This window comes from Carlito syrichta, unplaced genomic scaffold (genome assembly GCF_000164805.1).
Source record: "Carlito syrichta isolate Samal-C Ts95f unplaced genomic scaffold, Tarsius_syrichta-2.0.1 Scaffold96980, whole genome shotgun sequence".
NCBI classification, from domain to species: Eukaryota; Metazoa; Chordata; class Mammalia; order Primates; family Tarsiidae; genus Carlito; species Carlito syrichta.
Genome location: NW_007041076.1, coordinates 8,412 through 20,915, shown reverse-complemented (window position 1 = coordinate 20,915; position 12,504 = coordinate 8,412). Strand labels below are relative to the sequence as shown.

At 40.5% G+C, this 12,504-nt stretch overlaps 1 protein-coding gene across 1 annotated transcript in view; it reads left to right on the top strand.

Moving 5' to 3' along the window:
* The window catches only part of LOC110596006 (stabilin-2-like), a gene marked incomplete at its 3' end in the record, with an annotated part of 54,282 nt that overhangs the window by 36,319 nt on the left and 5,459 nt on the right, over nucleotides 1–12,504 (top strand). Inside the window, exon 6 of the mRNA XM_021714674.1 lies at nucleotides 1,959–2,054. Within this exon, the coding sequence (XP_021570349.1) occupies nucleotides 1,959–2,054 (96 nt within the window). The remainder of the gene's footprint in view (nucleotides 1–1,958; nucleotides 2,055–12,504) is intronic.

Below are 12,504 nucleotides of genomic sequence, written 5' to 3'. Positions count from 1 at the left end.
AGCATGGCGGGGTGAATGTGTGAGATGCATCCCTTGTACTTCTACCTGGCCGGTCTCCCGTGGCCAGCTCCGCCCCCTCACTTTCTGGCCAACTCCTGTTGGTCCATCATGTCGTAACATTTATCGCCCTTCCTTGTGATCATGATTGGCTGTTCTCTTCTGCCATCAGACTGTGAGCTCTCTGAGGGCATGCCCTTTGTCTTGGTTATCTTTTGGGCCTGAATGTGGTAGGTGTTCAAGGAATGTTTTGGAAAAAGGAAGGTGAGCCGTGAACTAGAATCATGCCACAGGTTGAGAATCTGAGAGGTATCAAATAAAGTGATGAAAAATGAAAATAAAAAATTATCAAGGTTGGAGTCAAATTAGAGAGCTCCTTATTTGCCAAAGTGAGGAATTTAGATTTCGTTTGGTTGGCAATTGAGAATTGTTGAGATATTTGGGGGGAGGGTCACCTTGATGCTGTTGCAGATCAAATGAAATGGATGGAGTGAGAGATGAGAAATTGGAAGTAGTGAGACCAGGTAAAATCCTACTGCAGTACTCCAGAAAAATCTTGACAAGGATCTGAACAAGGGCAATACCAGTGGAGACAAAAAGCAGAAGATCAAGATGAGAGTACAGAATATGAAGGATTTGATGGCTTGAGAGATGTTTGGAATGCTCTAAACTTTATTCATCCTGGCTTTTCTGGCACAGTATTTCTGGCTAAGTTCTTAAGCAGGTGTGTCCTCGTAATTATGTTTCGCTTGAGTTAATATGAAATTGGCTTCTACACCTTAAACACACAGCCTGATCCCTGGAACATGTGGATGTTAGGTTGCATGGCAAAGGAGAAGATTGCAAGTGGCATTAAGGCTGCTAATCAGCTGACTTCAGATAAGGAGGTTGTCCTAGATCATCCAGGTGGGTCCAATGTCACCAAAAGGACTGGCATAAGTAAAAGAGAAAGAAGAGAACCAATTGTGATGGTAGCTTGAGGAAGACTTTCCTCATCTTGTAGCTTTGAAGATTGAGAAAGGGATCATGAAACCACGAATACAGATGGTCTCTGCAAGCTGGAAAAACACAAAGGAAGAGATTCTTCTCTAGAGTCTCCAAAAGAAACGCCATCCTACTGAGACCTTGATGTTAGCTCAATGAGACACATGCTGGACTTCTGACCTCCAGAGTTAGAGGATCACTTTTGTGTGGTGTTAAGCCCCTAGTGTGTTTTCATTGTTATAGCAATGAGAGGAAATGAATGCAAAATGTTTCACAGAGGGCTGGCCATAGGATGCTGGTGGACCAGCCTGAGAGGAAATGTTATTGCAAACTGGGAGCTAAAGGATTTGCTGTTTGTTTCAAATGCCCCTCATGTGCCATCCCTGAAATGGTCTGTCACAGGACTGAAAAGGCATCTATTTCAAGTTAGAGCATACAGCATAGTTATTCTAGGCCCTGTAGTAATTTCTTTGTATACTTGCCTTGCCTCATCATTCAGGAAGCAGCATTTACTCATTCAGGAAGCCGCATTTATTCACCTCGATGTCTTTTACTAACAGCAATGGAGTCAGTGGTAGTTTTTGTCTTCTAAACAAAACAGGTGTGTATAAAGGCATTACATTAATTCTCTTGCAAGCCATCCAAAGATAAAGTAAACAGTTTGAGAGGAGCAAAAAGAACTCCTATACACATGACATGCCTTACATGTTTTATAAATGACCTCATTTAACTCTGTAGAAATCCTAGGAGGCCAGCATCATTATCCACATGGAAAACATAATAAATAAATAAACCTGACTCTGATAAAAGAAGGATGGAGATGTGATTCAACAGAAGGTCTCTAGGACTTCAAATCCATGGCCTTTTCCACCTCTTCCTGCGGATTCTCAACAAAGACAATCTGAAAATATCACCCTCCCAGAATCATTAGATGGATGTCTATCAGGTCACGAAAACCCCCCATCTTCTGTTTGCAGTGTGCAGCTGTGTGCATGGGGTGTGCAACAGTGGACGAGATGGTGATGGAACCTGTGAATGCTACTCTGCGTACACTGGTCCCAACTGCGACAAGCGTAAGTACTGCTAGTCTTCCTAACCCCGTACCAGATCAATAGGCACAGATGTGTGCATTTATTTTTTTATTTTTGTAAATTTTATTTCATTTTAGATGCAGGGAGTCCATGCATGTTTGTCACATGGACACATTGTGTGCTGGCAGGGATTGGCTTCAGGTGATCCATTCCCCAGATACTGAACATTGTACCCAAATTCCCCTCGCTACTTCCTCCCTTTCAGTGTTCCCAGTGCCAATTAATGTACCTCCCCCATAGAAGTAAGAGCATACAGTGTTTGGTTTTCTGTTTCTGGATTAGCTCATTTAAGATGATGTTATCTAGCTCCATTGGTGTTGCTGCAAAGAACATGATTTTATTCTTTTTTATGGCTGTGTAGTATTTCATGGTATGTATACCACATTTTCTTTATCCAGTCCATTGTTGGTGGGCACTTACATTGGTTCTATTATTTTGGTATTGTGAATAGTGCTGCAATGAACATTTGAGTACAGATATCTTTTTATATTATAATTTATTTCCCTTTGAGTAGATACTTAACAGTAGGGTTGCTGGATTGCATGGTAGTTATATTTTTGTTATTTGAGAAATATCCATACTGTTTTTCTATAGAGGTTTACTAGTTTGCAACCCCACCAACAACGTACAATTATTTCCTTTTCTCTGAATCCTTGCCAACATCTGTTTTGGGTTTTTTTGTCTGTCTTTTATTTTTTATTTATTTATTTTTTTTTTTTTTTTGAGTTGGAGTCTCACTCTGTTGCCCAGACTGGAGTGCAGTGGCCGCTTCCGGCCACCACAGCCTCAACCCGCTGGGCTCCGGTGATCCTTCCACCTCAGCCTTCCAAGTAGCCAGAATTACAGGCGTGCGCTACCACACCCGGCTGATTTTTTGATTTATTGTAGAGATGAGGTCTCGCCTGCCCAGGCAGGTCTCGAACCTGCAGGCTCAGGCAATCCACTCACCTCAGCCTCCCAAAGGAGCGGGATTACAGGCTGAGCCACCGAACCCGGCGTGTCTTTTTATTTTAAAGATGTGGGATACAAGTCAGAATAAGGTATATAAGGGATCATCATATAGGTAAAGTTTGGACCTTCACTTTGCCTGGTTTGAGATCAAGTACCCTTACTGATGTTGTGTCTCCTTCCCACCCCCAACCCATTCCTGCCAATCCCTTTCTTATCATATTATGGTAAATATTCAGGGTCCATTTATGAGTGAGAACATATGGTACTCTGTTCTTTGCTTCTGTGATAGATCACTGAGTATGATAGACTCTAAATTCATCCAAGTTGTTGCAAGGTCCATACATTTGTCCTTCTTTATGGCTGTATAATATTCCATTGTGTATATGTATCACATTTTTAAAATCCAGTCCAGTTTCAAAGGGAAGCACAGTTGGTTCCATGTTTTTGCTGTTGTAAATAGTGCTGCAATAAACATGCATGTGAAGATATCTGTTTTGTAAAATGATTTGAGTTCCTCCTGGTATATTCCCAGGAATTACTGCATCATAGGGAAGGTCAATGTCTAGTTCTTTTAGAAATCGTCACATTGTTTTCCAAAAACGTTGCACTAGGTTTGCATACCCACCAGCAACATTTCTTTTTCTCTGCATCCTCACCAGCATCTGTTGTTGTTTGTTTTATTAATGATGGCCATTCTTACAGAGGTTAGGGGGTATCTCAGTTTGGTTTTGATTTTCATTTCTCTGATGATTAGTGAGGCTGTGCACTTTTTCATGTGTCTGTTGGCTGCTCATATATCTTCTTCTGAGAAGTTTCTATTCATGTCTTTTGCCCATTTTTTAATGGGACTGTTTGTTTTTTTCCTTTTGGCATGTTTGAGTTTCTTGTGGATCCTAGATGTTAGGCCTTTGTCAGATATCCAGCTGACAAATATTTTTTCCCATTCTGTGGGCTGTCTCCCCACTTGCTTGATGGTGTCTTTTGCTTTGCAGAAACTTTTCAGTTTGATGAGGTTCCACTTGTCTATCTTATCTCTTATGGCATAGGCTCTTGGGGTTTTGATCAGGAATTGGTTGTCATTTCCCATTTCCATAAGAGTTTCTCCTGCATTTTCTAAGATTCTTATAGTTTGAGGTTTTATGTTTAGGTCTTCCATTCATTTAGAGTTGATTTTTGTGTATGGTGATAGGTAGGGGTCCTGTTTCAATCTTCTGCATGTGGACAGCCAGTTTTCCCAGCACTGTTTACTGAATAAGTTCTCCTCTCCCCAGAGGTTGTTGGTAGAGGTTTTGTCAAATACGAGTTGGTTGAGAAATTCAGACTTTGCTTCTGGAATCTATCCTGTTCCATTGTTCCACGTGCCTATTCTTGTACCAATACCAGACTCTTTTGATTATTGTAGCCTTATAGTAAAGTTTAAAGTCTAGAAGTGAGATCCCTCCTGCTTTGTTTTTTTGCTAAGGATTGTTTTGGCTATCCAGGTCTGAGAAGAATGATGTTGGTAATTTAATGGGTATTGCATTGAATCTGTAGATTGCCTTTGGTAGGATGGACATTTTAACAATGTTGATTTTTCCTATCCGTGAGCATGGAATATTTTTTTATTTGTTTGTGTCTTCTTGGATTTCTTTGAGCAGTGTTCTGTAGTTCTCATTGTAAAGATCTTTCACTTCTCTGGTAAGGAAGATGCCAAGGTCTTTCTTTTCTTTTTTTTCTTTTCTTTTCTTTTCTCTTCTTTTCTTTTCTTTTGTTTGTGGCAATTGTGAATGAGATTGTGCTTTTTCTTTCTTTTTTTTTTTTGTTGTTTTTTTTTTGAGTTGGAGTCTCACTCTGTCACCCAGACTGGAATGCAGTGGCCGCTCCCGGTCACTGCACCCTCCACTGCTGGGCTCCAGCAATCCTTCCGCCTCAGCCTTCCAAGTAACTGGAACTACAGGCATGCGCTACCATGCCCGGCTAATTTTTGATTTATTGTAGAGATGAAGTCTCGCCAAGTTGCCCGGGCAGGTCTCGAACCTGTGGGCTCAGGTAATTCACTCACCTCAGCCTCCGAAAACGTGGGATTACAGGCTGAGCCACCGAGCCCGGCTAGGGATTGTGCTTTTTCTTTGGTTCTCTGCCTGCTTGTTGGTGTATAAGAATGTGACTGTCTTTTGCACATTTATTTCTGTACCCCAAGACTTTGCCAAAGTCCTTCATCAGTAATAGCAGGTTTTTGACAGATTTTCTTGAATTTTCAAGGTATAGGATTATATCATCAGTAAAGAGGGATAACTTAATTTCCTCTTTGCCTATTTGTGTATTCTTGATTTCCTTCTCTTCTCTAATTCCTCTAACTGGGACTTCCAACACAATGTTGAACAAGAGGGGTGAGATTGGGCAGCCTTGTCATATTCCAGTTTTCAGGGGAAATATTTCCAGTTTCATGCCATTTGCAATATGCTGACTGTGGGCTTATCATAGATGGTGCTTACTATTTTGAGGTATGTTCCTTCTGTGTCTAGGTGTTTGAGGATTTTTTTTATCAAGGGACACTGGATTTTACCAAAAGCTTTTTCTACATCTAATGATATAATCATGTGATTCTTGTTTTTACTTCTGCTGATGTATTTTATTGTATTTATGGTCTTGAGGTTGTTGAACCATCCCTGCATTCTGGGGATAAAGTCTACTTGGCCATGGTGAATGATTTTTTAGATGTGTTTTGGATCTGATTTGCTAGACTCTTGTTGAGAATTTTTGCATTTATTTTCATTAGGTATATTGGCCTGTAGTTCTCTTTTTTTGTTGTTGTTGGATCTTTACCTGGCTTGGGTATCAGTGTGATGTCAGCTTTGCAAAATGATTTGGGGAGAATTCTGTCTTTCTCAATTGCCTGGAATACTTTCAGTAGGATTGGTATCAGCACATCCTGGTACATTTTGTAGAATTCCACTAGAAAGTCACCTAGCCCAGGGCTTTTCTTCCTTTTTTAGGTAGGTTTCTTATGAAGGAGTCAATTTCCTGGGTTGTTGTTAGTCTATTTAGTGTCTCATGTCTTCTTTTTTCAACCTTGGGAAATTGTGTGATATCAAAAAGTCCTCCATTTCATTTAGGTAATCAAATTTAACCATGCAGGTATGCATAGTTATATCTGATAATCTTTTGTATTTCTTCGGAGGTCAGTTGTGATTTAATCTTTTGCATTTATGTTTGTGTTTATTTGGATTTTTTCTATCTTTTTCTTGGTCATTCTGACTAGGGGTCCATCAATATTGTTTATTCTTTCAAAGAACCAGCTTTTTGTTTTGTTAATTTTGTTCTGTAATAGTTTTGTCTTCTATTTCCTGCATTTAGGCTTTTACTTTGGTGATCTGGATTCTTCTGCTAAAGTTAGGGTTCTGGTGGTATTGTCTTTCCAGCTCTCTTCAGTGATTTGTTAGGCTATTAACTTGTGATCTTTCCACTTTTTTGATGTGTGGTCATAGAGATATAAATCCCCCTCTTAGAACTGTTTTCATGACCTCCAAGAGGTTTTGGTAGGATATTTTTTCATTTTCCTTTGTTTCCAGGAACTTTTAATTTCTGCTTTGATTTCTGTGTTGACCCAGTATCATTCAGCATCCTACTGTTTAGTGTCCTTGTCTTCATAGGTTTTGGGGGAATTTTGTTGGTGTTGATATTTATTTTTATTCCACTGTGGTCTGAGAAGGTTCATGGCAGCATTTTGATCTTATGAAATGTGTATATGCTTGATTTATGGCCAAGGATGTGATTGATCTGGGAGTATGTTCTATGTGGTGATGAGTAGAATATATAGTCTGTGGTTGTTGGGTGGAGTATCTGTAAGTATCTATTAGGTCCATTTGGTCAAGTGTCAAGTTGAAGTTCTGAATCTCTTTGTTGATTTTTTTGTCTTGATTATCTAACTAGGGTTGTTATGGGGTATTTAAGTCCCCAGCTATAATAGTGTTAAAATCAATATCTTTTTTAGTTTACTTAGTAGTTTCTTTATAAACGTGAGTGCTCCTGTGTTGGGTGCATGTATGTTTAGGATGGATATTTCTTGTTGATGAATTGAACTTTTTGTGTCCTTCTGTATCTTTTTAAATTTTTGATAACTTAAAGGTTGTTTTGTCTGATATTAAGATTGTGACTCCTGCCTTCTTTTGCGATCCATTCTCCTGAAAATCGTTTTCCATCCTCTAATATTAAGTCTGTGTGTGTTCCTTGTGGTGAGATGAGATTACTGAATGCAGCAAATTATTGGGTCATGATTTTTTTATCCAGTTTGCCATTCTTGTCTTTTTAGTGATGCATTTAGTCCATTCACGTTCAGGCTGATTATTGAAATGTGATTGTTTATCCTCGTCATAAGGTTCTTTCAAAGTTTTTTCTTTGCTTTCTTTTAGCTTTTGGGTTGATGCATGTGTGTGTTTTCAAATTTGAAGTCACAGAGTATTCTCTATTGATTTTTGTGTTCTACTGTTCTCTTGGGATGTGTGTGGTCATTCTTTTTTTTTTTCCTTCTGTGCCTAATACCTTTTTAAATATCTTCTGTAGAGCTGGTCTGGAAGTTACATAATCTCTTAGGGATTGGATGTCTGGGAAGGATTTTAATTCTTTATTGCTGATGAAGTTGAGCTTGGCTGGTAGGAAATTCTTGGTTGAAACTGTTTATCTTTGAGGATTTTGAATGTTGGACCCCAGTCCCTTCTAGCTTGCTGTGTTTCTGCCAATATGTTTGCTGATATTCTTATTGTTTTCCCTCGCAGGTAGTCTGAACTTTCTCTTTTTGCTGCCTTTAGGATTTTTTTCTTTTGTGCCCACTTTGTGTAGGCAAATTACTATATGTCTAGGGGTTGGTCTTCTCATTTGATGTCTTGCAGGGGTTCTGTGTATGTCTTGTGTTTGGATTGCCACATCTCTGGTGAGATGAGGAACGTTTTCTTGGATAGCATCCTGGAATATCTGCTCCAAGATGTTCTCCATTTCCCTTCCTTCTTCTGGGATACCAATCAGGTTTAGGTTCAGCCTCTTGATATAATTGCATGTCTCTTGGAGGCTTTGTTCTTTCTTTCTGAGTTTTCTTTCCATTTTTTTTATAGATCTGGTTAATTCCATGTTTTGTTCTCCAAGTTCTGAGATTCTTTTTTTGGTTGATTGTGTCTGCCTTCCATGCTTGTCATCTTGTTATTTATTCCCCGGATGAAATATTTTGTGAACAAAATCTCTTTCAAGTGTTCTTTCAAGTGTTGCATCTTGTCTTTCTTGAGTCTTATTCACTCTTTCCATTCATTCCCTAATCCCCCATTGTATTCTGGAGTCAGTCATTGGTGACTTCCATTGTTTGGACTCTGAGGTCTGATTTTCTCTTTGTTACACTCAGAATTACCTGTATTCTTCCATTGTTTATTCCTCATTTGTGATAGATCTCTTTCTTTTCTGTTTAGTTCCATTATTCAGTGGCAATGGGAGAGGCTTTCACTTCTGATAGTTGATCAGCCCTCTATTCTTCTATGATCAGGGCTTTGAATTTGTTCTATTCTGAAGCAGTGCTGTGTGTGGAAAGCTTTGCTGTTTCTTGTAGTCTTGAGGGTTGAATAAGGTAGAAGATAGGGAGCTAGGATTCAGAAACCACTTGCAAATCACAATGTTCACTGATTGTGCTATGGGTTCCCTAAGACCCACTCCCTACCACCACTCTATATGACAATGCAATGGGTACATTTGTGTACCTTCAAATCCAAAATGCAGTAACAGCAATGAGGATAACAGAGAAAAGTAGAATGAAATAAGATGGACAAAAGTTTTTTAAAAATTTTAAAAAGAACAACAAAAGCAGAAACCAAAGCAAAAAACAATTAAGCACACACCCACACACACACCAAAACAGACTGGAATAACAACAAAGCAAAACAACAACAAAAAAATAGGAAAACCAAGCACACACATATGCACCCAACCCAAAATGAAAGGAGAAGAAAATAGGGGGGAAAAAAGAAAAGAAAAAACAATTAAGGAATTCAAATCAAACCCTCACACATATATTTACAGACACATAACATATATTCACAGACACATTAAACTAAGAAAAGAGAAGAACAAAAGAGCAAAAACAAAGAAACCCTGAAAGATGAACACTCAATCCTTCATGTACACACATTAGCAGAAAACAAAAACAAAAAAAGAGGGGGATGGGTGATGCAGATTGAACCCTCACATACACATTCATGCACAAAGGAAAAAGATTACAAAATTTAAAAACAAATGAACTAACCAAAAAATATGAGCCCTCTTATGGCAGGTTCTGTATTTGTTCCTCTCAGCTGTCCCTCTACTGTCTACTCCAGAGCTTTGGCCTCATTCACAGTCTCTCCAGTATTCAACCCAGGAAAGGAGGAGAGGCAGTGGGGGTAGGTGGGGCTTCACTCCTCCCCTTCCACTCTGGTATAGTCAGGGGGATCTCCTCTGGTGGAGAGGTGAGGAATTGTCTCTTCCCCAGGTACTGGCGGTGGAGCACCCCAGCCAGTTTTGTCCTGGAGTGGAGTTCTCCTATTGCAGCTGACGTTGAGGCTCTGCCTTGGTTTGCCCTCTCAGTTGTGCCCCAGTCATGTGGGTCTGATGTTCAGAAGATTCCTGGGGAGGAGGGGGTTGGGTCACCCATAAATTCACCGCCCATCTCTTTGGAGGTCTTCCTCATTCTTTTCTGGCCACATCCTTTGTCCTGAGGCTGAATCAAGTAGGAGGTGGGACACAAGAGACTCAGCACTCATCCTGCCCCTGAGTTTATGCTTTCAGGATATTCCCTCTGGGTCACAATCAACCCCTGAGTTTAGATTGTTCTTGTTTTTCTAATTTCTTGAGGTTTGGAGTTAAGCTGTTGATTTCAGATCTTTTGATCTTTTTAATGTAAACATTTAATGCTATAAACTCTCCTCTCAGCACTGATTTTGCTGTATCCCAGATGTTTTGGTATGTCGTGTCTCTATTTTAATTTGTTTCGGTTCATTTTTTTATTTCTTCCTTAATTTTGCTGTTTACCTAAGTGTCATTCAAGAGCAAGTAGTTTGCATGCATTTCTTTTCTTTCTCTCTCTCTTTCTCTCTCTCTCTCTCTCTCTCTCTCATTTTAAAGATGGAGGTATAAGTCAGGATTCGGTATACAAATGATCTATGTACAGGTGAAGTTTAGGCCTCTTACTCACCCTCACTTCCCCTGGTTTAGGATCAGGTACCCTTATTAGTGTTGTGTGCCTCCCCACCTCCCCTGGAAGTATTCGGCTTCTCCCAATCCCTCTCTTGTAGTATTGTGATAAATGTTCAGGACCCACTTATTAGTGAGAACATGTGGTATTCAGTTCTTTGTGATAGATCACTGAGTATGATAGACTCTAAGTTCATCCAAGTTGCTTTGAAGTCCATAATTTTGTCCTTTATGGCCACATAATATTCAGTGCGGTATATGTACCACATTTTTTAATCCAGTCCACTTTCAATGGGCAGCACAGTTGGTTCCATGTTTTTGCTATTGTGAAGAGTACTGCAATAAACTTGTGTGTGCAGGTATCTTTTTTGTAAAATGATTTGGGTTCCTCTGAGTATATTCCCAGAATGGGGATTGTTGGGTCATATGGGAGGTCAGTTTCTATACTGTATTTGCCACTGGTGCTTTGCAGGAGACAAGCACCATCAAACGTTTTCTGGAAGGAAACTAAAAATTAAAAAGAGAAAGGAGAAAAGAGAAGGAAGAAAGGGAAGGGAGAGAAGAGAACCAGTGTGGTACCAGGTTATTGCTGGTAGGTCAAGCTGGAGGCTGTGTTAAGGGTAAAATAGAGAGTGAAACACCGGGTCTGGGAAGCCAACAGAGGCCATTACAAGTTAATCATCCAGCAAAGGAGACAGGCTATGTTCTCAATTATGAATCTTGAAGACAGAACACATCAACAGCCTTAAGGAAAAAGAAGCAGAGTTTTACTAAGGCTAAGTAACTCACCAAAGGTCACACAACCAGTAAATAAGAAAGCTGGCACTCAAATCATTTTAATTCATAGAAAATTCTTTTAAAAATCTATTATACACGTTCAATCAAGAGATAGAAACCACGGGATATTTTAAACAAGGAAAGTTTAATATGAAGAATTAGTAAGCTATGATAGAAGAGTAGCTGCAAAAATGCAAAGAGAACTCTAGGAATAATGGCATATAACAAAGGAAGGACAAATTTGGAAGGACATGGCCATCCCCAAAGCTGGGTTCAAACCTTGTTGGAGAGGGTATGGTGGCAGCCCACCAGGTGGCTAAGAAGTTTGCTATTTAACCCAGGCCAGCATAGGACGACAGTCACCCAGCTGGCATGGAACAGCCATCCAGGGAACTGAGAGAGCTGAGGCTGGTGGGTGAGGCACAGGAAATCAGGGATCCTGCAGGTGTGAAACCTGGAGCACCCAATGTCTGTGTGAGGAGAGCTGCCACAAGATGATTGCTGGGTCCAGGACAAGGCTGCCAGGCCATTGAAGGACGACACCCTCTGGGTGCACAACTGGGCCAGAGCATTCCTGAACCAACTGTGTAGCCACAAACAGCAGGAGCACAACACTGCACCCTAGATTCAGAAAGAGGAGCCCCGGCCTTCTGCCATGTCCTTCCAGTGCCTTCTACTGGCTAATTAACAATTGCTTTGTGAAGGAGAAATGCACCCAGGATAGCAGAGCAGGCTCTAAAGATGAGCTGAGATGTTAAGAATTTGGTCATTCTTCCTGCAACACTAGCCTTGCTCAACTTCTCTTCTATACTTTAGTCTTCTGTAAAATGAAGGAGCTAGACAAGATTGAAAGTTAACAGGGCCAGGCACGGTGGCTCACGCCTATAGTCCCAGCACTTTGGGAGGCCAAGGTGAGAGGATTGCCTGAGCCCATGGGTTTCAGACCAGCCTGGGCAACTTGGTGAGACCGCTTCTCCACAATAAATAAAAAAATTAGTCAGGCACGGTGGCGCATGCCTGTAGTTCCAGCTAATTGGAAGGCTAAGGCAGAAGGATTACCTGAGCGAGCCCAGCAGGTTGAGGCAGTGGTAGCCCAGAGTGTGCCACAGCACTCCAGCCTGGGCAACAGAGTGAGTCTCCAATTTAAAAAAAAAAGAATGAAATGTAGAGTTGATCATACTCAGTGATCTATCACAGAAGCAAAGAACAGAGTACCATATGTTCTTACTCATAAGCAGACCTTGAACAATTCTAATACTATGAGAAAGGGATTGGTAGTAGTAGGAGACTGTCAGGGGAGGGAGGGGCACACCTCATCAACAAGGGTACCTACATAATTAATGTTTGTATATCTAACCCTGAATTGTACCCTATATCTTTAATTAAAAGAAGAATGAAATGTAAATGTTGGCCGGGCTCGGTGGCTCAGCCTGTAATCCCAGCACTTTGGGAGGTCGAGGTGAGTGGATTGCCTGAGCCCAAGGGTTCGAGACCCGCCTGGGCAACTTGGCGAGCCCTC